Source organism: Ipomoea triloba, chromosome 1, assembly GCF_003576645.1.
Source record: "Ipomoea triloba cultivar NCNSP0323 chromosome 1, ASM357664v1".
NCBI lineage: Eukaryota > Viridiplantae > Streptophyta > Magnoliopsida > Solanales > Convolvulaceae > Ipomoea > Ipomoea triloba.
In genome coordinates this window covers 3,915,313-3,940,613 of record NC_044916.1, presented here as the reverse complement: position 1 = coordinate 3,940,613, position 25,301 = coordinate 3,915,313, and the positions used below count along the sequence as shown (strand labels likewise).

The window sequence follows — 25,301 nt, the reverse complement described above, 5'->3', positions numbered from 1 at the left end:
TTTAGGTTCTGATAGTCCAACCTAGTTAACCTCAAATTCCATTATATAGGAAGTTGTTTGTGGAAATTAATGTTATTTGAAAAGGGCATGGTACTTAATATTTCGTTATTCACATTTTTTAAACAATGGTTCAAAATATTCTAATTTTTTACCCTCTTATCGATATTTTATGTGCCACCATGAGAGGAGGATATATAAAGATATATAGATAATAAAGTCCATCTAAATTTAGGTTTTGATGGTCCATCCTAGTTAATGTACCTTAGATTTCATTATGTAGGAACTAATGTTGTTTGGGAAGTGCAAGGCTTTTCATATTTTGTTATGGACATTTGTACTATATTTCAAATTAAAGTGTTTTAATTTTTTGTTCCCATTTAACAAACTTTTTGGCTCCAGCACGTGAAGAGGATAAAGATAGTAAAATTCATCTAAATTTAAGTTCTTATTTGATGGAAAATATATCGTGTTTCATATTTTGTCAAAACGTATTTTAATTTTTTGTTCTGAATTACTTGATGATATTTTTTACTTCACTCACTGATTGAGGGATAAAAATAGTAAAGTTTTACCTAAGTCTAGGTTCTAATAGTCTAACCTACTTAACCTTAGTCGTTTTCACTATGTAGGAAAAAGTAGTTTGTACAAATTAATAATGTCTGGGGAGTGCATGTGAATGATGTACTTATAATAATTATTACCAACATAATTAACTAAAACCCCCATAATCATCACTTCCATTACCTTCACTATCACTGCATGCCAACATCACACTCTATCTGTTACTGACTGCTGCTTCCATTTCTTTATTATATTACTGCCATTTCATTATCTTTGCATATGCTCTACACATGCCTGCACCCAAATAATGTTGCCCATCTTCTGTTTCAATTTCAATTTTCACAAGGAAACCCTAATTTCACGAGGGAGGTGGTCAGGTTATATTGACTTGGTAATCACAATTGATGAGAATATACCTTGGGTAACAAGCTGAGTATCTGCTCGGTATGTACTCCTAGGGGCGTGAGGAATAATTTCCGATGGGATCCAACCCGATAATAAGAGTCCTGACCTAACCTAATAAGAGTATTATAAGTTCGTCATTGAATGTTAGCTTTGTCCCGATCTCGAGGCTCAGAACGTGTATTCCGACAAGAAACACTTCCTATTCTAGAGGATGGGCATGTCAGGAATCAAGATCCACCTGTATTAATTTATAAGGTCGCTGACCTTCCAGTGCATGTAGGACATGTGGGATGTGGCGAGCATGTCCGACGACGTTCGGCATGTGTTTCCCTCCATTCCCCTATAGATGGAGCGTTTATTGCAAGGCTGAGGAGATTTTTTGGAAACATTTACTCCCTAGAACATCTAAAAGCTTGGGACCCTCTAACCCTCAGTTTCAACTATCCGAACTACTAATTTATAATCTCTAATCGTATCCATATACCCGAGAGTATTTACCTCATCAACAATGTTACAAGTTTGGCAACTAGGACATGTCTATTAGCCTTCTTGGTTTGAACTGGTTAACTATGAGCAATCTAGGATAACTTACATCATTTTTTAGCTAGGGTCATAAGGCGAGGTTTACCCGGTGCACACTCTCAGATTGTGGTTGCGAGTTTGCCTCAGCTCAATAGTCATTCACCCTAGACGATGGTGCCGATGATATAACTGTTGGCTAATATATATATATTGCACAACAAATGCGTGTGTGTATATATATACAAGTTGTGCAGATTTGAGTTTGTCATTCAGTAGCACATGGTTGCCCATCCATGTAGAAGATAAAGGAGAATATATATATCATATATGCTGCATGTTTGCTTGTGTGAATACAGGTATCATTCATTGTCTTGACTGATGAGTAGGGAAATAGTGGGGCTAAAGAAAATGACCTCAATTTTCTGTTTTTTTCTACTAATTTACCATACCAATTTATCTTCATTCTGGTTGGTGAAGAGTGGACCCACACACTGCTCTGGGAGGGGTGGGGTGGTCGCAAGCACGGTCATCCTAATGTAATTTGTGCGGTTTGAGCGCTATTAAATTTGAGCGAAGTTTATAGAGTGCACAAATTCGGATAGTGGCATTATATATATATGATGGAGGAAATCCTTTGTGTGAATGGGAATTCAATAAGACAAAGGAATTTGCTATTTTGAATAATACGGAGTATAATATAATATTGCCTTGACGTATAGTGTTAAGTGTCTAGATCGAATAGGATGTGTCCCTACAAAGTAAGGATAAGACCTATATATATAGTGTGGACCAGGGTCAACAATGCACTGTAGACCCTGGTTCAATATACATAATTTGACTTCATGAATTATATAGCTGAAGACATAAAAACTTAAGATAATACACATACACATTATAGAATTGAAATTCATAATGTACAAAATTATATAGATGAAGACACATAAATTTATAGCATAATACGCATGCTCTGTATGTAGTTGTTTTAAAATATGATGTTTATGTATATATGTATTTTGTTAAGTGTTTATATATCCTCAACTATATAATTTTATGCATTATACACCTGTATTCTTTATTTTATAAAGTCAAATTTTATATATTAGACCAGAGTCTACAGTGCACAGTGGACCTAATTGCCAAGAATGAGTGCTAATGACTTCTTTAATAGCAAAATGCCAGAATGTTTGTGGGCTGTGTATAGTGCAGCTTAAGGCCCAATTAATTTGGAAATATTTTCAGTCCACAACCAGCAAGGAGTCTCATCTGCTAGGCAGGCTAGTCAGGACCCAAGCTAGTTTTTAAACAGATTTGCCATTTTTGCAACAACCCACTTCTATTTTTGTTGGGCTTCCGTGGAGAGGAGTGTGGCGTCGAGATGAGTTTGTAAAAGTTTCCGGATATTGGTTTAGTGAATGAAAAATTTTACTTTAATATTTAACTTTTAATGATAGAGTGGAGGTTTGATTCCTATCACAAGCATTGAAAGCAAATTATGCTATGGACGCGGGTTTACCTTCTTCATAATTTTAGAATTCTATGTTCACAATTTTAGATCTCAATATACAAAATTAAATTACTTAATGTTCACAATTTTTGAACTCTACGTTCACAATTTTGTTATATAGATTCAAAAATTGTGTTATACTGTTGAATATAGAGTTTTGTAATTGTGAACATAGAGTTATAAATCTGAGTCATTGATCCTGCCTAAATCAACGCACAGGATTAACAGTGATTAAAAAATGTACGGTGGCAATTTGGTCTTTTTGCATCTATGTCAAATATAAAGTGAGTGATTTTCCTTTTTAAGGTGCGTGATTTTTGTACTTAAAGGTGAGTGGTTTTTGTATTATGTGGTTTAAGATGCGTGATTTTTCTTCTTAAGATATGTGATTTATGTGCTTAAAGTGCGTAATTTGTATACTTAAGGTGCGTCATTTTAATGCTTAAAGTGCGTCTTTTTTAGTTAACTGCACAACTGCATGGAAAGCTATATCCGCACATGAACCCTTCCTATTGGCTTATATATATATATTTGCATGGAAAGTGACATAAGATAATGAGAATGAGTGCCGTGTCAGTTGGGACTCCGGAGTTTGTCAGTGGCGTTGGGAAAATGGTGTCGGTGGAAATCAGCTGCATGCTAATTATTCTTCAATTACAGTTGCAAAAGAATTTAAATAAAATTATGTTATTAAAGTAATAAAATAAAATTATAGTTTGATAGGTTATATATGGTACAACACAATCTAACTAGCTATTTCCTTTACCAACGAGCAGGAAAAAACTCAATTTTCTCTTATATAAATATATGTAATTGCATTCAAAAATCAGCTTTGTTGTGGTATGCACTCTCATAAGGGATGTTAGAAGTTTAAAATCTCATCTCGTATGAAAAAATTAATATGACCAGCACGTACTTTGCTCTTAATTGGATCGGCCTAGTGCGAACCGGTGCAAATTAAACAGAGATTAGTCTAAATATAGTACGAGTTTAAATGTGCCAGTGCATCCGTTAGGGTCTACTCAAGACATACAGCTCCCGTACCATTTAAAATTCATCAATTAAATACAACCTAGTTATCTTCAAAAAAAATAATAATAATACAACCTAGTTAATTAATTATTACACTTACTTAATATATACCATGGAGCTCTCTAATAGCATCACATACTAAATACTCATCACTCATCAGTTCTTTCAACAACATTTCCAGTGGCCTTCAGCCCTTCACTCTCTCCCCAGCTTGCTGCAAATCATGGTAGCTACACAGGTACTGCAAATCTAATTAAACATTATTGCTAAACTAGATTATGTTTTCTGAAACCTCTTCCATGTTTCTGTAGAGATCCTATGTTGGGGCTTTGCTGTTAATGAATAAGCTAGCTAAGAATGTTGATGGTTTGTTGTCTGTTGCTATACCGGCCTGTATGTATCTATATATATAGTGTGTGTTTGTGTGCAACCTGCAGTCTTGATTGATAATGGGAGCCTCAAAGAAACTTCATATCAATCTTGATCTTGTAACAATCAATACCAATTATATTGCAATTAATTAATCAGGTTTGGGTATGATATATACTTAGTCATGACTCATGAGAGTTCATGGTAAGCTATACCATTTTCCAACTAGTATGGATATTAAAAAAAAAAAAATCAATTAATCTATGAACACAATTCTTCATGCATGGCTGGAAAATCACTTATTTATGATTTTATGACCATCTAAAAATGGATGTGAAAATTTATGATTTTCAATCACTTTTTGGGTGGTTGAAAATTTCTGACCACCTTTAACGGGTGGTTGGAAATTTTTGAATTTTAAGAAATAACCTAATTTCTATCCACTTTAGTGGTGTAAATGGAAATCGCGAAACCTTGAAGGTTTGTGCAAGAAGGCACAAATTTTAATTTTTGCTTTTAGTTAATTCGAAACATTTGTCTCATGCCTGCCAATAACAACAAATTTTTTAACAATCATGGTTATATTTTTTAAAAAAAATTAGTACTAGTTGGTTAAAACTTTTTACTACCCGATGATCAGCAAGAATCTAGCAACCACTAGTTGTACGTCACCGTCGACATAGCCAATCAAATTTTTTGACAATCTTACTAAGCGACGACATTATCAAGAAAAGTTTTTCACACATCTGTGAAGTATAATTACTTTCAATAATGAAATTATGTTACTCAACTCCTTTCTACGAAAAAGATTTTTCTTTTAATTTGGAATTTTATGAATGATTAATGTTTAATTTGATGATGAAACAATTTTGTTGTGTCTGCACACATGGGCAGGTGGTACCAAATGGATGGCCATTTGGGCTTGAAAAGATGAACATATGGCTTAGACTGAATGATGCTCCAAATTCTCATGTTGACACACTATCACTAGACCCTTCCCCATTTTGTGTTGTTCACTCCCCAAGTTTATCCTCATTCTCCTCTTCCAATCTTGATACTGAGGTAATCAATTTATGCCCCATAATTACAACAATGGGATAACTACAATTATTTACAATTCAATATACTTGCAATATGTAACACATCACATGTAGCCATGTAGGGTAACTTGATGTTTTTTTTTTTTTTTCGCTTAATTTGTTTTAGTCAACTGTGTCGTTTTTTATGGATCAAAGTGTATCTCTAAGACGACTGATTGGAATGAGATCCGGAAACAATGGGAAGTTGTACTTTTCGAACGCAATGCATAGTGAGATTCATGGAAAGAATGTTTTGAATAGAAGATTGCAGTTAGAGGTGTCAAATGGACAAGATGGAAGGAAAATTAGACGATGGCTTTATGTGCCGTTACACAATGTTTTAGAGAAAATGAGATGTATTAAAGGCAACAATTCAAAGTATAGAATATTTAATTGTTAAAATGTAGGGCCCTAAAATGTATAGTAGAATTTCATGTATTTTATCACTTTATGTTGTGACTTTTGGGGAAAAAGATCTCTATTTAGATATATAGATTGTTTACACTTTACTATTGAGTAAATTACAGTAATTCTTGAAAAAAAAAAATCAAACAAACAATTATGAGGATCTAAATTGATTCTCGTTATATTTCAATTGATTGATCGAACAATATAACATTGAGGCTCAAACCCACAACCTCCTATATGAGGAAGAAAATTGGTGTCACTTAACCATAAGCTCTTTGGTTTTATTTTAGTTGATTAACCAATTTGATAGGTTAATTATTTTACCAAATAAGGCCAAAATGATTTTTTGCATTAGCTTATTGGAGCAACAAGCCAAAATCTAAAAAGTCAATAAGAATAGAGTTTTTGATTAGTTGATTGACTTTAATTATGAAATGACCATTTTTTTCTTGTCATCCATAACATTTATATCTCTCTTGTTATTGTTCATATGTCTTGTCCCTTTTTCTTTATGTTTCAGTAACAACACTAATAATATTTTTCTTTCTTTTTAATTTCACTCACTATCTTCATCATCATCATAAATAAATAAATAAAAATTGTAAAAGTAATTTAAGAGTTAATAAATTAGCACAATATATTTATGCCCTTATATATCATTTTACCTACAATCCGCTAACAATAAACAACTAATTTACAAAACACTTTTCTTTTTTACAATCAGCTAATATTATCAGCTAGTCAAACCAGTTAACCCAATAACTACCAACTCGAAATATGACAATTATTAGTCATTTGCAAAACACCCCTAAATGAAACCCCCTAAATATCATTACCAATTTTTATTTATAATTTCATTGGTAGATTTTTTTTAAATGCAATGTTATGGTCTAATGATTTTTTTAAAATATTATTGACTCTATTGCAATATAATATATGTTCATAACTACTTTCTTAACTTAACTAAATTAACTTAACTAAATGAAATATAAAGAGCCAATCCAATATCACCTCCTAAGATCACACCCACGCCTTCCATGTGGCATCTCTCTGGTATAATGGTTTAAAACCCCAAAAACCCTTGATAAGGCTTTACAGTTGAAAGATCAAACCCGAGCCACTCGCAGCGCGATCTGTACCTGAAGAAACCATGGCCAGCATCGCCGCCAGGTCCGTCTTTCGCTCCGCCACAGCCTCCGCCCGGACCGCCGCAACCAGACTGGCAACCGGAGCGAAGCCTAAGACCTCCGCCTCTCCTTTTCGCATCCCCACTCAGAAGCCCCTCACTGCTCGCATCTTCAGGTAATTTTATCTGATTTTTCTTTTTTCCTCTCTATCTGATTTAAGTTAATCTTATAATTATGAACTCATATCTACATTCGATTTGCATTTCATTTCTTGTATTTTCCTGATATGATTAAAATGTGAAGGTCTCCGTTGGAGTTGAGCTGTGTTAGATTAGAGACTATGCTGCCGTATCACACAGCGACGGCCTGTGCTTTGCTCAATTCCATGCTCTCAGTCGCTCCTCGGAGCCGTGGTTGGAGTCTTGAAGGTATATTCTATTCATATTTACTTTACAGCTTTGAACTTCATACGTGAGCAATTTGTTTCTAAGTTTTAATACTCTATAAGTTGAACTATTGAGGGATATTTTTGTGTTCTTTCTATGTCATAGATCTATCTTTTAACAAGAAAATGTTGGTGTTTAGTATGCTATTTTGATTTTGGATTGTTTGAATGGCTTATTTCTTGGTCATTGTTCACATTCCAAAAAGTTTGCCTTATTATTCCCACATTGCTATGGAGATGATGATAGATATAATATATGGTTCTTACTCAGTATGTGCCTCCAATTATAGTGAATTCACAAAGTCACACCCACCAGATATGTCTTGTTTCAATGTGGTAGTCCTTTTCCACATTGCTACTCCTGTTTATTAACTGCACATAGTACTAGTACTAAGTTTTAAGTCTTTAATGATGACTTTCATTCATTCTGGTCAAGATGTTCTCCTTTAGGTTTAGAATGCTCTCATTGGATTTTCAAGAAAATAAGTGACAAATCTTAATGAAATCATGTTAATATATATGAAGTTTGAAGAGCTCACAACCATCTACAATTGTCCTTGCCATGTCCAAGTCATTCTATGTCTAATTTCCTTTCTAAGTGGAGAGGAGCTGAGTAACCATATTCCAGTTGTTGGTGATAGTTGCATTCAACACACCTAGCATCCAAGCAGTCTAAAAATTAAGGAGTTTCTGTGGTTTATTAGAACTTGGGGCTTTGATGCAATTAGATCATATTCTGTGGCTGCTTGACTGTAGAGTAATTCAGAGGTACTATTTTTTGCAGATTTGTGAATCATGCAGCTGTCATTGATTGTTGATGAGTTAGTTCCAAAAAATTAGCCCCAGATAACTGAACCAGATACTCTTTACAGACTGAATGCAATCATGCATATCTTGTATTCTTACCCTCCTGTAGTAGCTAATAATGTAAGGGCTTTGCTAATACTTGGTATTTTATCAGATTGCAATGATGATGCCTGATAAATGCCAAAGGATTGGAATGAAGTTTTACATCCATGCACTCTAGGAGATTGTCTGACAAGTAGGAATGAGCACCAGCGAAGAAATATCTGTTTTCTTTTATGAATTTTACTGTGCATTTTGTTTCTATTTTACCTTGGGTGATATATAGGGTTTTAGTATTTGGATAATTCTGGATCTTTCAAAGTGTCCTAATCTGTTTACTTTTATCTTTCTGGGATCATTTTATTAAGTATTAGCCAATAAAATGTCTTGTGCCTTTTTCCCAATTGTCCTGTGAGGCTGTGATTAAAAACACTAGTCATATTTTGTTTCTTTCTATGATGTGCCTTTTAAACTGTGGAGTTATTGCTCACCACAACAAAGATAGATGATATAATTTCCAAGTGATCAATTTTTGGGGTTGCTTTGTGTAAAATATTTCCCTTGGGTGTAATTTACTTAGTTTGCCCAGCTTTCATGAAAATTAGCGAGAGAATCATTTTGAGAGTTAGGGTGCATGTGGTTGGAAATATAGTTGATGGTTTTACCTTTCTGCTAGGATTTCAGAGTTACTTTTAGCATAGGAGGTCCAAATTTGAAGTATCAAGTATCTATATCTTTAAGTATACTTGAATTTCTAGGATTAGGCTATCTTTGGTTGGGGCAGAAAAAGAGGAGAAAGGACATCTCTTCAATGCTGTATAAAGTAGATGTAATGGAAGTAATAGTGGGGAGGTTTGAAATCTCTCTCCCTTTGACATTGTATCTTATGAAGTTAGAGGGAGTTAGAGGGATACAAGGAAACAAATTCGTTTTACTTGCCCAAATGTCCTCCTCTATCTAAAACAATCCGAAGGATATGAGATTTACTTGCACTAGGAAAGAAAATCTACCCTCCTTTAACCTTTTGTCTGGTGAGCTCGTCTCACTTTCATCTTCTCCCTCTGTAGTTTGTGCCTATAGTAAGCAACTATAAGACCAAGTGTGAGCAGATTCATTATCAACATAATGTTAGAGACAACCAAATCAAAAACATGTAAAACTTGACTCTGGATAAAAGCCTTTTTCCATGAGAATGTTGCAACAAGTACATTTTTAATCTGTAGTTCAATCTGCAGTGTTTCTAGTGTAATTTTGTATTTTAGTTTATTAATAATCCCTTTCCTTGTCTAGGGCTGTGACTCTGTGAGTGCATCTCATTGGCTTGCATTCAGCTCGAGGACGATGAAACACACTTAAAAAATAACATGCATACTTTGTGTTAAACTTTTTATGGGCCTTACGTAAATGTATCTTCTCTTCTTACATTGTAGATGGATGATTGTTAGATGTGTTGGAAAATCGGAAACCATTCACGTCTTCTTCATAGTACCATGGATGTCAATGGACAATGTATTACTACACAGCCTGTGGCATTATAGTTTCTGTTTGGTTCCCATATCAAAGCTATAAGGTTTTTTGTTCTTTCATTTGAAAATGATGCACATGTTTCTTTGACAAAAATAATACATCTGTAAGTTTAGTTTCATTGTGCATCTAGTCTAGTCTCTAGACAGATAGATAGCAGCATTAGCCTATGTTAGTCAAATTGGGTTAATCATGATTCCTGATATTTTATTGTTGTATAAGTTTCAACTAATTTGGTGTCCAGTTACTCTCTCATCTGACATCTAAACAAGACTTCTTTCTGGACAAGTTTTACTCATTAGTCTCGAATACAACACATTATTGTTTATGGAGAATTTAGCGTTTGAGGAATATAAGATATGGTGTGCTTGTGTTTGTTATTTTTCCTTTCTGATTTTACCTCCTGATGTTCCAAAAAAAAAAAATCATTAGCTATCTGTCAATCAAATACTGTCACATAAGAAAGTGATTTTTTTTTTAATTTTATTTCAGAGTGTTTGGTAAATAGTTGTTAGTTGATTGGGTTAGTAGTTTGATTAGTTGATAGTATTTGCTGATTATAGAAAGATTTTTGGTAAATTAGCTGTTAGCCGATAGTTGATTATATGCAAAATTACTTTTTTGAAAAATTACTTTTTCAAAAAGCTGATAAAAAAAGTTGTTTTGAGTAGTATTTTGAATTTTAGTCTTTTGAAACAATAAGATGTTAAAAAAAACTAATTAACCAAACATTTATATTGGTTTTTTTTTTTGAGGAACTATATTGGTTGTTTAATCAAATCAAACAACTAATAGTGGTTAAACAAGTTAAAATTGATTGATAGACTAATTATTTTACCAAACAGAGACTTTACCTCCTAATGTTAAAAAACAAAATCATTAGTTATCCATCAATAAAATATTATCACATAAGAATGTGAAAATTAAAATTGAAAAAGAAATACATCGGACTCAAATACTTTCTATTTTCGTTATACACTTAAATAGTTTTTCTATTGTCAAAAAAAAAAAAATAGTTTTTCTAATTTTAATACTTAGCAAATTTACAATACTGTTTATGAAGTCAGCATCAATGAGACAAATTACACAATACAATAGAAGTTTTTTTTTTTTTTTTTGAAATCTACAATAGAAGACTTAATTTAGCACAATTATGAAAGTTAGATGACTAAATTTGAAAATTTATTAAAATCGAGAAATAAATATGATATTAATTCTTTTATGTTATTTTCAGAATTAATTTCAGCTTTCATCCTCTTATTTATAATTTTAATCCACATTTTCCTTGTGTGAACCGTTAATTACAATTGAGAAGTTCAATACTTCAGGACTACATTTAGTAACTCCAAAATAATTAAATTTAGTAGCTTTAAAAGTTATTGCCTAAAGACTAAATTGAGTAAATTTATAATCAAAATAATTAAATTTAGTAGCTTTAAAAGTTATTGACTAAAGACTAAATTGAGTAAATTTATAATCAACTCTTATTTTTAAGTTGAACAAAAGCTGTCTCTGGATCTCCTTAATTTGAACCAATCAACTATAGACAACTTAAGATGATTTACCTCCTCTTGATTTTTTACTAGCAAGCTTCACCCAGAGAGCACACATTCAAGTAGCAATGGTAAGCTTTCCCCGCAAATCAAAGGTTAGTATCAAACAACTTGTAAGGAGCATTGCACATAATGCTTTGAAAGACAAAAGATGTACACAAATTCTCACATGATTAAAGTCAAATCTCTTTTACATACCAATTAATCAAACTTAGATTAGATTAGTCCTAGTAACAGTGGAGGAGTCTTCACAAAACAAATACCATAACTGAATACTATACCAAACCCCAAGACCCAACACTGAATTTACCCAACACCCTCTCCTAAACCCTAATAGATAAAAGTGGTAAAATGCACTTCCACCCTTTCTTCAACATTCACAAAACACCAGTAGCCAGATACATATTTTTTTTACCCGATATCATCTTTAATAGATAACAGAGGAAGAACGCACTTCTTCAATAATCGACCCACCCAAAAACCAGAATTGGAACTTCACCCAGTAGACAAAAGAGGCAAAAGGGACATAGCACTATTCTTCAACATTCACCAACTCGTACTCGACCAGTGATAGATTGTTGTCTTCTTTGACCGTGAAATCTGCAGGCTCAGTTACCTCAATTCGACCCCATTTGTCCACGGCTAGCCTCATAGACCCCTTAAACATGTCAATCTTGGCGTTGCGAAGAATTACAGTGGTTTCTGGTTTCATCAATTCAACTGCAGGATAATAAAGGATATCATCACCACAAATCAACATACTGGCCTAGCAGGTTAGTGCATAAATGTGGAAAACAAAAATATCAGTGATAAAATGCAAACCAAGAGAAATGACTAGATGACAAAGTATTGCAATCAAGCTGCAACTGAATACACACTCTTTACAAACCCAGAACTTCAAATCTACTATTGCGTGCTCATTTCTACAGAGCTCTAAAGCCGTAATAAACCCAATTGTGTGTTCGTTCTCGAAGCCAGCAATTATTTAACTCCACAACACAGAAGAACTTTGAATAAAAGATATAGGAATGATAACAAAATCCAAAGCTCTGCAGAATAGTATGTAACACACAACTAATATACAATCAGTCATTTGATTTCTGCCCTAACTCAAGGGAAATTTCTATGGTAACTGCTTTGTGCTTGGTGGTATCGTATCTGTGCCTTAGCTAGAGGTACAAAGGAAAAGGTACAACACCACAGAGTAGTATAAAGTATCATTGGAAAGAAGACAATCGAAGAATTTACAATCCCTAAGCAACACTAACCAATCCAAAGTCCAAACTACGATTAGGTTAATCAACATTGAGCATCAATTTGTAACTTGGAACCCTAGAAATGCAATTTTGTCACCAGACTATCACGAAAATTGAGAAAACGCAGGAAATCAACATCAATTACAGATTAAACAATGTCCAGAAAGCCAAAAAAAAAGTGAGAGGGAAACACGAAACCTTGGTCGTTACGCGCAGTGAAGAGGATAGTCCCAGTTTCGTCCCCGATGAGGCACTCCGCGATGCGAGTGTTGTGGGGAGGGCGACGGGGCCCCGCCAACGACGCCGTATTGGTCGTCGGCTTCTTCTCCAGCACTGTGTTGCAGTTCAAGACCTTGACGGTGAGGTTATGGCCGCTAGTCCCGGGCTGCAACTGATCCACCTTCACGAACACCGGCTTCCTCATTGGCGTCTTCACGGCCCCCCCGGCGGCGGCGGCGGCGGAAGGTCGGCGGCGATTGTAGCTTCTGGTAGCCATGGATTGGATTGCAGTGATAGGAAGTGAGAAGAGAAGAGAAGAGAAGAGAAGATTTTGGAGAATTTGAAAGAGTGGTCGTTCGTGTGAGTGTAGCGACTAGCGAGCGGTCAGTCCTCTTAGGATCCGAAGGTGACGGGTAAACGACGCCGTTTACTTCATCTCGAATAAGAATATATATATATTCTCTCCTACTTTTCAGAGATGTCAATGTACGTCACATCCCCTGACCTTGATTAGGCAAGCTGTCAAACCATCAAGGTAGCTTTCTCCCAACTTTTTTTCTTTTTCAATAAAAAATTATTTACACCATTTTTTGTTTATTTACTCCGTATTAACGATTTTATGGAGTATTTAATGATATATAATGAGAATTAAATATTGGTGGGTCAAGCACTTATATCACCCATTAATTTTTTGTTTTGATGTCAATGGTTGAAACAAAAATACTTGGTACTCTTAATTTTTATTTTTATTTTTTTACAATTTCTTTGGTGTAAACACTTTGTGGACCATGATGAAAATAACCAATCATTGTTTGCTACATTAGAGAGTAGAATTTGAGAGTATGCATAGTAGAATTCTTGTTGAAATTAAATGTTTCTCGATATTCTTTGTTAAAAGATATAGTTGATAGTGAACACGGAATTTTTTTTATATACTTGTATAACAACTCATTTTATGTTTCAAATGTTGGACTTGATTCTTTATGCCTCTACCCAACATGCCAATAATTATATACAAACATTTCAAATGGTAAAATGTTTTGTTAAAAAAATTGATTTAATTTGTTTATTTTGGGACAATACTGGAAGCCTACGGGAACTATCCGTGCATTAGGTAAATCACATCATGTGATCTAAGCTGGTAAGTACTACAATGATATAAACTCAAACTAAAAAGATTAACAAGCCGCTCTCATTGTGAATAGTCGAACTTGAAACCTTTTAGATCAAATTAAAGGAAGGTGCCTAGACGCCACTCTCAAGCTAAGCTAGTGTCTCTCAGGAATTCTTCTCACTTGGTATGCCCTATCAGTAGGAATTGAAGTTCGTCCTTCTCAATCCAACAGTTACTATTATTGTTTTTATTGAGTTCTCAACTTCTCATATTGCTTCACATATAATATAATGTTACGTTATGCATCATTGCATCCATAATAAATGTATCCTATTGTACTTTAATTTATTTTTTGTTTTTGTTTTCGTTTTTTTTATACGTGGATGCAACACACCAAAACAAACTATATAAATTTTTTTTTTAAAAAAAAACAACACTAACCACATTTGCAAAGAGTTGATCAAGGGTGAATACCATAAAAAAACATTTGAAAAAATTATAACCAAAACTAGTTCGAGACCAAAGAGGAAGTCATTCAGTTCACACATATATTGCATTATGGATGGAGCATTGACAACCACAGTGCACACATGAACTTTTGCTGAAGGTGTGAATTCCTGAATAATGCTCAACACAACTTTTTGTGTGACTACCATTAAGTCGCTCTCCAACTTAATTTGTACGGTTAAAAATATTTTTTTGATAAAGACTTTAATTTAGTCATGAAAAATCTTTCAAAACTCCGTGATGAGACTATCCATCACACCAAACCGTTACCTAAACTCAATCAACCAAGGAGAATCCCATACCACATCACCCCAAGGAGAATCCCATACCACATCACCTATACTCGCACCATTCATGTCACAATTCTTGCTTTTGATTTGTAATTGTTTTGATGGAGATCAAACTCTTAATTAGTATACAATCAAATAATTTTATCAAAATTTTAATGACATTTTTTTTGTGTCTACCAATTTAACATTATACACTTAATACTATAATTTAGTAATTTAAGATTTAATTAACTGTTCTACTACCAAAAAAAAAAAAAGATTTAATTAGCTATTCGAAAAATAAACTATATTCATTAATGAATAAAATTAGAGTGAAGCACATGAGCACATCATGAATATAAAAAAGGGGGAGACAAATTTCAATTTTGTAAAAATAAGAGGCGAGTAAGTTATGAGAATTGAGAAACTTGACTATTAATGAAAGATTCAATTTTGCAAGAAAATCCAAGATTACAGGAGAGAAGATAGGTAAGCAATATTCTTCTGTTTAAACCCTAGGTAAAATCTTGAATCTTGTCTGTCACGTGTGATTGGGTAGTTCGATCTTGGCCTTTTGCCCAAATGGACTATGACGAATTTTTGGCGCCACTATTATGATCAAAAACCTCTTATCCAACGGCTTTACCTGCAATTCAAACTCTCTTTTCCATCGCCAAGATTTGCCTTAATCTCTACGCTCTCCTCAGTTCAAGATTTTCACAATCCTGTTATTCCAAGATTCACCGGAACTATTGACTCCACTTACACAAAGCTCCTTTCTCACCTTTCCCAGATCAAGTCTCTAGTCCCAGGTCTACAAATCCATGCGTGTGTAACGAAGCTTGGGTTGTCCCAAGACAGTAAACATAGAAACCATTTGATAAATCTTTACTCAAAATGTGGGGTTTTTGGGCATGCCCACAAGCTGCTCGAGGAAAGTCCCGAACCAGACTTGGTTTCTTGGTCTTCTTTGATGTCTGGGTATGCCCAGAATGGGCTTGGGGAAGAGGCTGCCTTAGCTTTCCAAAAGATGCATTCTTTGGGACTTAAGTGTAATGAGTTTGCATTCCCTAGTGTGCTTAAGGCGTGCTCGCTTAAAAAGGATCTTTTGCTTGGGAAGCAGATTCATGGGGTTGTGATGGTGACTGGGTTTGGATCTGATGTGTTTGTGGCCAACACATTGGTTGTTTTGTATGCGAAATGCGGGGAGCTACTGGATTCTAGGAGACTATTTGAGGAGATCCCGGAAAGGAATGTTGTGTCGTGGAATGCTTTGTTTTCTTGTTACACACAGAGTGACTATTTCGGGGAAGCTGTGTGCTTGTTTCAAGAAATGATTGAGAGTGGAATAAGGCCAGATGAGTATAGTTTATCCACAATATTGAATGCTTGTACAGGATTAGCAGATATTGGTCTAGGGAAGAAAATCCACGGTTATCTGTTAAAGCTCGGTTATGATTCAGACCCTTTCTCCTCTAATGCACTCGTAGACATGTATGCGAAATTGGGGGACTTGAAAAAGGATGCCATTGCTGTTTTTCAGGGAATTGCAGAACCCGACATTGTTTCCTGGAATGCTCTAATTGCTGGGTGTGTTCTCCGCGAGTGTCATGACCAAGCTTTGGATATGCTGTGCCAGATGAGAAGGTCGGGAATGCGGCCAAATATGTTCACTTTATCAAGCGCTCTGAAAGCTTGTGCTGCATTGCAGCTGCAGCGAACGGGTAAAACATTGCATTCTCTTTTAATCAAGAAAGACATAGTATTAGATCCATTTGTGAGTGTTGGCCTTATTGATATGTATTGCAAATGCGATCTGATGAACAATGCAAGACTAATCTATGATTTGATGCCCGAGAAGGACTTGATTGCGTTGAATGCTATGATCTCCGGGTATTCACAGAACGAGGCAGACACAGAATGTCTAACCCTTTTCACTGAGATGCATGAGAAAGGAATCGTATTTGATCAGACAACTTTACTAGTAGTCCTCAACTCCACTGCCGGCTTGCAGGCTGCTGATGTCTGTAAACAAGTCCATGCACTTTGTGTTAAGTCGGGGTTTCTGTCTGATGCGTTTGTGATAAATAGTCTCATTGATTCATACGGAAAATGTAGCCTGCTGGTGGATGCAGCTAAAATTTTCGAGGAATGCCCGATTGTAGATTTGCCATCGTTTACCTCTTTGATTACAGCTTATGCTCAATATGGACAAGGCGAAGAAGCTTTGAAGCTATATTTAAGGTTGCAAGATATGGGTATAATTCCTGACTCATTTGTTTGCAGTTCGCTCCTGAATGCCTGTGCAAATCTGTCGGCGTATGAACAGGGGAAACAAATGCACGTTCATGTCATGAAACACGGGTTCATGTCTGATACCTTTGCTGGCAATTCTCTGGTAAATATGTATGCCAAATGTGGAAGCATAGAGGACGCTGGGCGTGCTTTCTCTGAGGTTCCAAACAAAAGTATTGTCTCGTGGTCAGCTATGATTGCGGGGCTTGCCCAGCATGGACATGCAACGAAGGCGCTTAATTTGTTCAGTGAAATGCTTAGCGATGGTATTTCCCCCAATCACATAACGCTAGTTAGTGTCCTCTGTGCATGTAACCATGCCGGTTTAGTTGCAGAGGCAAAAAACTATTTCCAGACGATGAACGAGACGTTTGGAGTGGAACCAACGCAAGAGCACTACGCCTGCATGATTGATGTCCTGGGGCGAGCAGGAGAGCTGGACGAGGCTATTGGTCTCATTAATAAGATGCCTTTCGAGGCTAATGCGTCTGTGTGGGGGGCACTTCTCGGTGCTGCAAGAATCCATAAAAACGTGCAGCTAGGCGAAGAAGCTGCACACAAGCTTTTCAGCCTTGAACCGGAGAAATCTGGGACACATGTTCTTCTTGCAAATATTTATGCATCAGTTGGGCTGTGGGGGAATGTAGCAGAGGTGAGAAGGTTGATGAAAGACAGCAAAGTAAAGAAGGAACCTGGGATGAGCTGGATTGAAGCCAAGGACATGGTATACTCGTTTATCGTGGGCGACAGAAGCCATCCTAGAAGCCAAGAAATATACGCCAAACTCGAGGAGTTGGGAGACCTAATGGCGAAAGCTGGGTATGTTCCAATGGTAGAGGTGGATCTCCACGATGTCGAAAGGCGACAAAAAGAGATCCTCCTCTCTTACCACAGCGAGAAACTCGCTGTGGCATTCGGGTTGATTGCTACTCCACCTGGAGCTCCCATCAGGGTGAAGAAGAACCTTAGGATTTGCTTGGACTGCCACACAGCCTTCAAATTCATCTGTAAGATTGTCTCAAGAGAAATCATCATTAGAGATATCAATAGGTTCCACCATTTCAAAGATGGATCTTGTTCTTGTGGGGATTACTGGTAACCTTTTAATTCAATAATGTTATACTTTCTCCATGATTGGATCTTTTTGATACACCAGCAGGCTAGTCTCTGTGACATTTTTGGTTTCAATTAATTATTACAATAGAAATAATACATTTCCAGTCTGATTAATTTTTGAGCACAAACAAAAAATCACTTTTCATCTCTGAACTGAACATTGGAGCACTACCAAATGGGCTTTTGCTCCAGAAATTGAATGCTTTCTCTGAACTGTGATGATTCTTTACAAATTACTACTGCAATGACTAGATTTTTAACAAAAGACAACCTTGCTACAATATGCAATCTCTCCCCACTCCCCAGTAACAAATGTTTGGTTTATAGTACACGATGAAATGTAGAAAGTAACACGTTTGATGCTGCAATCTAAAATGGCTTGGATGTCTCATATCAAGAATGAGTCCTCTGACATTATGGTCAGCAGTGAGTACTTCACTTTGATTCTTATCCTGCTGTCCTCGACGAAGAGCCTTGCACCAGTCACCACCCAGTACCCTGGTGACTCCTCGGGGCCTCTCACCATTTCTTTCGTATCCACAAAGTGTGACATCTTTGGAGGTCTTGCTGGCGTAGGTGGGCCCGCGGGGTAAACAGCCGAGTTCAAATCCACTTTTGCCGGTTGTTTATCGGGTTGTGTTAGCTTTGTGCTGAATGGCGTGGTGATCAGCAAAGAAATCAGCCCTGATTTGCGAGTTGAACTCATTGGTTCGTCCCACTCTGACCTGCGGATAGTAGCAGATGCCACCATCGAGAATCCAAGCCTCAGGAATAGGACCTTCTTCATGCCAATAGCCTTCACCTCAAACCAGGCCTTGGTCGCTATTGAAGCAAAATCATCTATCCGGGTTCCATGGCACTCAATCGGAGCTGTGCAAACATGTGAAAATATGCTCCATTTCACGGGTTCAAAATAGCCTCGTTCAAAATGCTCATCAACGGGCTCATAGGTGAGATCATCTGTTAATTGCAGACTTTGTGGAAGGGTTGACAAATGCTGTAGGTGGATAGCTAGGTGATCGCTCCTTTTACCTTCCAGGTATAAGCGAATTCCAGTTACTGGTCGGTTTCCAGACTCAACCTGCAAGGTTCTATATGTTATTTTAAATCTCTCGTGAAACATTCAACTTGATAAAAGATGCAGTTGCGAAGTCAATAATGAACAGAAAACGTTGTTCTAAACTGCAAAAATTCACCTTCTCGGTATTTACAAATAGTTTTGGGCCCATAAAAGTGAATTGCAATGATGGAGAGCTCTGTTTTCTGCGACGATGACCAAGAGGAAGATCACCATATGCTGGAGCCCATTGTCGAGGTAACTGAAATTCCAGAAATTGTTGGAGTTCTTCTAGTGGTGGTTTGTCTGCACAAATTTGTTATCAGATACAGAGTATAACTATTGTTCAAGTCATATAGTGGCCACTGTTAGTATAACTTCAAAAAGAATGAAGGATATATCTGTTCCTGTAATTGAAAGCACACCTTCACTTACACCCATATGTAAAAGATTACTTGGTGTTAATGCTCAATTAATAGGAAATAGGAATGAAACTTCAACCTGAACACTCATGCAGAAGGTGGGTATTACAGGCAATGGACAGTGGACTACATATATACGGAGTATCAATTAATTGATCAAACTTTAACTGATGGAAATTTGTCTTCAAAGCTACAGGAAAACCATGCATAACTATTCACAACCCATATGATCCACCAACTTGGAATCCAAAAAAAACGCCTCGGTGTATCACAAGTTACAAAATTTGTAGGCTTGTAGCCTTCCTCTATTAAAAAAAAAAACAAAAAAGGAAAAAGATATGGAGTATTAAATAGAGAATGTAGAATACTCACATCGGAGGTACAAGTTCATTGCATGGCTTAAGAATCCACTACCCCGAACACCACTTAAAAGTGAAGCAATAGGCACAAAGGACATGGATATAACATTAGGATTCTCTGATACTGTAGAAAGCCACTGGCTATGACTTTGGCCATAATCAACGCCTCCCCGACGAATATGAATGCTTATTATATCCTGCAATGGGATACATTGTCTTAGCTTGAAATATCTAGTTTAGAAAGAAAAAGAAAAATCACAAATTTGGTATAAAAGCAAGAGGCATTGCAAAGATTGAAGGCTTACATCATTCTTTGAGTGTGATGTGATAGTTGGTATCATGGAACGTGCAACTGGTAAACTAGCATCCCATAGCATAGATTTTTCAGCCTGGGAACAGAAAAAAGAATTCAATCAGCGCTGGGTGGCTTAAGTAGCTTCCTATGTATTAAACAGTTCTTGTATAAAGTGTTCTCCCAGGTTCTTTTATGCAAAAGAATTCTCAATGTTTTCTTCTTCACAAGATACAAGAATGTATTGCCATATCTTGATCTTTTGTTTTCAAGTATCCCTCAGTACCATTGGAATTGCAATCTAGTTTCACAAGTTTACTAGTCATTTCAGTGTGATCATGTCACTTTTTATTATGTATCTGAACAAAATCCTCTAACAGGACATGTTAACTGTTAAGATATCTAAACAGAAAACAGTAAAACAGGAGGGTGAAGAATGTCAAGGTAATTCTAAGGTACAGTTACCTTGAGTTTTCCTGTAGATGTATTGGTATTTGATATCAAGCTCCCATTTACATCATTTGAAAACCTTTCATCGGCTAATTGTTTTAACAATTTCTGCACTTCAGTCGGCTCAAGATTTGAATTGTGAAGCTGCTTTATGTGAATTACATCCTTTCCTCCCATCTTTACCCCAACAATAACATGGGTTCCATATTTTTCAATAAATCTGGAGAATCATCCCATTAGTTTCATAATCAGTGGGTCTCCAGCAACTAGGAGGATACTTGAAGTAGTGAGATGATTATTTGCAGGTCATATTTCCATTGTTGCAAAAATCCCGCCTAGGCTCGATTAATCGGCCCTTAGGCGCTAGGCGCTGGCCGACTACCTAGCGTATCACCAAAATCAGTGGTCTAGGCAGCTGGCCAACTAGGTGCCTGACTAGGCCGCCTAAGCCGTCTAGGCACCGACTAGGTCGCCTAGTCGGCCGATTAGCTATTGTTCCCTTCTTTTTTAAATGGGGTATTTCACTCAAAATGACATCGGTTTGAGCGAAATAACCCTAAATTGTTCAAACTCTAGTTGTTTTTTAGGTTAATATTTAATATTTTAGTATTAACTATTAAAGTATTAAATAGTTTTTAATTATCAAGCCTTAAAAAATTAAAAAAATTTTAAACAAATTTTTTAAAAATAAAAAATACACGGGCGCCTAGGGCATATTAATCGCCGCCTAGGCACCCCTGAACGCCTAGCGATTTTTTCAACCATGCATATTTCTCATTGAGGGAGAAAAAGGCATCAAATCTAAGGAAATTCAAACATTTCCAACAGCTTAGAGCCAATTACTAAATTTGGCTTTTAAATAAGTGCTGTAATATCTGATCTTATTCTGGGTGCATGGACATTACTTTTACGCTCATTATTTGTTCATGCATTTGCACCTAACTCCCTACACTGTTAATTGCCATTGTCAGCAAGTGCAAGCACACAGAAAAAGACTTTCTTTTTTCCATTTTTGTTAAGTTCATGATCATTGAAGAAACTAAACAACTATCTTAAAAAATTGCCACCCAATAAGTCAAACATTTCCAAACTACAGGTGGAGATCATATATTAAAAAAACCTGGTACTAGAAGTGATGAATAAGTCAAGGCCAGTGAAGATAGAAACTAAAAATGTCCAGATACGTCTGCCTAGATTGCATACTTTTTTCACAGTGGAATGACTGGAATCTATACTGTAAAGGTGATTTTAATTTATGAGCTTCTTATTAAGAACATTCTGGCTTCTGGTATTATAATTTTTCAAACAATCAGCTTCAGCATAATGATCTTACTCAGCAAGGGCAGGAGGATCCCAAGAAGAAGGAACTTCTCTTTTCAATTGCTCAGATAGAGCAACTTGGCTCCGCACCAACTCAACATTATACAAGGAAATGAACCAACCATCAAAAGCAAGAAGTTTTGTGCTTGCAGCATCCTTTTGCCAGCACCCCTTGTGACCAAACATTGCATTATATAGACCAGAAGGTATTTTACCAGATAAAGATAGTTCCTGGTTGAACTGCTCTGACATCTGTAGACAAGGGGAAATAGTTTGTTTAATTTTCCAAAAAAAAATAAGAAACTTTTGGGGCCAAGTACAAAAGTCAAACTCTTCCAAGCAAATGCCATTAATTTGCAGGCCAATAGAACAGCAGTAAGGGGCTAAAAAGCTTAAGGCAAAAATTCTAACAGAAATTGAAGGGAGGCAGACATGCCACTTGTAAACATCTCCGCATTTTGTTCATCACTAAGTTGGTTAAGGTTGAAATTGAATTGTAACAAACTGCCCCAGTTGGTAAAATGTTGAATACTAATCTTGCCAACTGCAACTGCAAATGCATATACTTACCAACAATAATACTACACTTACACCCTCTTTTTACTCTCCACTGACATGGCATGCACCAATTGGCCTAGAAAAAAGGGGTCCCTTTTTTTTTTTCCCTTTTCTTCATCCAATGAGATCATGGCATATTGGCATGTGTGGGGACTGGGGAGTAATACTCACTAACCATTTTCCCTCAGCAATAATAAGTATGCTATACTCATTACTGTGCACTTCCTTCTTATACATGTATGCCCCCCCACCCCCACCCCATACATTTTAGTTGAATTGCAAGTTCATTTCACCATGAAAAAATAAAAATAAACATGCAATTCAATTGGAATGAACCTAGAGTTCAATTGAAATGAACTTGTACTACATTTCATCTAAAAAAGAACATATAACTTCAAAAGAATAACCAAAACTCAAAGTGAACATAAAGTTCAACAGAAATGGACACACATGACACATTAAAGAGAAATACACATGAAGTTCAATAGAGATAAATATAATACATTTCGCACAATCACCAGAGTTCAAAATGAACATCTACCTCAGTAAAAATGTACATGAAGTTCAACTAAGATGCACTGCACACATTTTGCAATACAAACATGATGATGCCATCATGGGTGTTTTGCCAAGCTTTTACCATTTGAGTACTACATTTCCATTTACCAATTTATGATCATTCAAACAATGTCTACATTTAGGATAAAGTAACATGCTTGGTAAGCACAACACACTGAATATGTACCCAAAATTCAAAATTTTCAACTATGTATAAGCAATTTTTTTTTTTAAATTATTTTTATTTTTTAAGTCCTTATGGTTTTCTCATATTTCAGTCTTCAAAAACCTTGAAATTCTGCATTTTACAAAACATTTCGCCTTACCTTGAATTACACCCCATCTACTCAAATAATCAACGCATAGATGATCTAAATTTAAATTCCTCTTTTCGCAGCCAAACACAGTAAATTTTAGCAACAAATTACAAAAATTAGAAACTTAAAAAAAAAAAAAAACATTAGAAATTGCAGTAATCCGACATCAAGTAAACAGATATCTGTAGCTCCCACTATTCACAGTAGTAGATACTCGGAGATCATTCAAAAAGAGGGAATTCACAGAGGAAATCAATCTTCGAGAAATTACCTGACTAAAAGAAAGAGCATCGGAGCGAAACCGAGTGCGTTCGCCCTTATCGCACTTGATGGAGGTGGAGACGTTAGGGACTACAACGCCGGCGGGGAGGACCAAGTCCCTAGTGGAGCTCCGTTGAATTTCGATGAGCCCCGACCCGGACGGGCCGGGCTTGCAAGCTGACAACCGGATATCGGCGGTCAAGTCGTAGCCGAATCCGATCACGGAAACCGCTCTCTCCGCCGCCGCGTGTGGGTCCATCCTGTTACTCGGGTTAAACGACATGGCTAGAAGCTCCGCTCCGATCACCAAAGCTGAAGAGAAAAAATAAAAATAAAAAATTTTACTCTGAATTTTTTCATTTGCGAAGAAAAGAAGAGAGAAAAGATGGACTGCGTTTACGGGTTTGAAAGGCGGAATGACTGAAATGCCCTCGGCTGGGTCTGAGGGTGGCGACTGTTTTGGCGTGGAGCTGGGTGGTATGGTCATTTCATCTGTTTAAATATTGAGGGGAGGGTCACAAGTGACGGCAATAGATTCTTTGTGTAGGGGCTTTTTGGGTAAACCGAAATTTCTCCACCCATGCGTTGGCTGCGGTGTTGACTTTGACTTGATTGAGTAAACTGTGGCTAATGTGAACGGCGGTAATGTTCTGGCGGCGGCTTAAGAGTTACGGCTTGTCAGTGTCCCAACTCCCACGTGATTACTGTATAATTCTCCATATTTTCTTTAAAACTTTATCAACATTTTTAGAAGATTACGGAGAGTTTGACCATTTTCAGTTGATAATTAATTGTATTAGCAGATATCAATAATATTGTAAAGTAATTTAAAATTGCATTGCAATTTACTTTATAAACTACGTACCAAGGGATTGAGCCTCGAATTTAATTGGAAGAACTTTAAAGCATCATCAACTGAGAAAATTTTGTTTAAACAAAAAAAAAAGAAAATAAATGTGTTAGGATAAAAAGAGAAAAAATGAATTTACACACTCAATTGGCGGCGCGTGACTATACGCTCAACGCATTGTAAATCTGTTTTCTTCTCTTTCCTCCACACTTCTCTTCCATAAAAAAAAATTATAAATCATTGATGATCATGCTCTTATTGAACCGCCCGTCGAAATTAGGGGACACTTCGAGATGATTGCCAATTGCTCAATGGGGTTAATGATATTGGGCTAGAGTTTATTTGGTGAGTTGCCTTGTGCACTATAACTCCAACGGTTTTTATATTTCCTGAGTTATTATATTCTACTTTCTTACTCTTCTTCTCTATATGGTTTGAGCATAGAATTATGATATATTTACACTGAAAGATTAAGCTAAGAAGGCCAACATTTTAACAACAACAACAATAATACGGAGTAATAATTATTATAGAAAAATATTTTTTTTCTTGTCCTAAATTCCTCTCATGGTATGCCTTCTAATTATTGGGTGCCTAGTAGTTGGTTGATCTCACCAACTTTTAATGAAAGACTAAAGTATATATCTTATCAAATAGTGACATGTCAAATTCACAGAAAGAAAAATTATAAGGAAAAAATTTTAGT

At 36.1% G+C, this 25,301-nt stretch overlaps 5 protein-coding genes across 12 annotated transcripts; 3 read left to right on the top strand and 2 right to left on the bottom strand.

Moving 5' to 3' along the window:
• The first annotated feature begins 4,173 nt into the window (after positions 1–4,173).
• LOC116017438 lies at positions 4,174–5,971 on the top strand. Of its 2 annotated transcripts, none has more exons than XM_031258035.1 (3): positions 4,174–4,262; positions 5,288–5,455; positions 5,629–5,971. In XM_031258035.1, exons 1-3 carry the CDS (start codon positions 4,248–4,250, stop codon positions 5,701–5,703), a joined length of 258 nt encoding a protein of 85 aa, XP_031113895.1. In that variant the 5' UTR covers positions 4,174–4,247; the 3' UTR covers positions 5,704–5,971. The 2 variants fall into 2 exon arrangements, with proteins under 2 accessions (XP_031113895.1, XP_031113887.1); XM_031258027.1 differs by having other exon boundaries at positions 5,600–5,971.
• Positions 5,972–6,958: 987 nt separating this feature from the next.
• LOC116017455 (protein NUCLEAR FUSION DEFECTIVE 6, chloroplastic/mitochondrial-like) lies at positions 6,959–10,157 on the top strand. 7 transcript variants are annotated; one of them, XR_004097918.1, is made up of 4 exons: positions 6,970–7,182; positions 7,311–7,435; positions 8,414–8,494; positions 9,729–10,157. XR_004097918.1 is itself a non-coding variant. In XM_031258069.1 (4 exons), exons 1-3 carry the CDS (start codon positions 7,031–7,033, stop codon positions 8,242–8,244), a joined length of 285 nt encoding a protein of 94 aa, XP_031113929.1. In that variant the 5' UTR covers positions 6,970–7,030; the 3' UTR covers positions 8,245–8,273; positions 8,414–8,754. The 7 variants fall into 7 exon arrangements, 5 of the variants coding, with proteins under 5 accessions (XP_031113906.1, XP_031113929.1, XP_031113937.1 ...); XR_004097919.1 differs by lacking the exon at positions 9,729–10,157 and adding an exon at positions 9,589–9,716; XM_031258069.1 differs by lacking the exon at positions 9,729–10,157 and adding an exon at positions 8,237–8,273 and having other exon boundaries at positions 8,414–8,754.
• A 1,354-nt stretch (positions 10,158–11,511) lies between these two features.
• On the bottom strand, positions 11,512–13,216 carry LOC115996010 (uncharacterized protein At4g28440). Its single transcript, XM_031235155.1, has 2 exons — positions 12,830–13,216; positions 11,512–12,095 (listed from the first exon to the last, which is right to left on the bottom strand). Exons 1-2 carry the CDS (start codon positions 13,125–13,127, stop codon positions 11,908–11,910), a joined length of 486 nt encoding a protein of 161 aa, XP_031091015.1. The 5' UTR covers positions 13,128–13,216; the 3' UTR covers positions 11,512–11,907.
• Positions 13,217–15,159: 1,943 nt separating this feature from the next.
• Positions 15,160–18,166, top strand: LOC115996000 (pentatricopeptide repeat-containing protein At5g04780, mitochondrial-like). Its single transcript, XM_031235144.1, has one exon. It carries the CDS (start codon positions 15,330–15,332, stop codon positions 18,132–18,134), a length of 2,805 nt encoding a protein of 934 aa, XP_031091004.1. The 5' UTR covers positions 15,160–15,329; the 3' UTR covers positions 18,135–18,166.
• A 99-nt stretch (positions 18,167–18,265) lies between these two features.
• Positions 18,266–24,115, bottom strand: LOC115996006 (MACPF domain-containing protein NSL1). Its single transcript, XM_031235149.1, has 7 exons — positions 23,756–24,115; positions 22,065–22,303; positions 20,747–20,951; positions 20,295–20,378; positions 20,003–20,186; positions 19,348–19,514; positions 18,266–19,232 (listed from the first exon to the last, which is right to left on the bottom strand). The coding sequence occupies exons 1-7, from the start codon at positions 24,026–24,028 to the stop codon at positions 18,540–18,542; spliced, it is 1,845 nt and encodes a 614-aa protein (XP_031091009.1). The 5' UTR covers positions 24,029–24,115; the 3' UTR covers positions 18,266–18,539.
• Between the last annotated feature and the right edge of the window lie 1,186 nt (positions 24,116–25,301).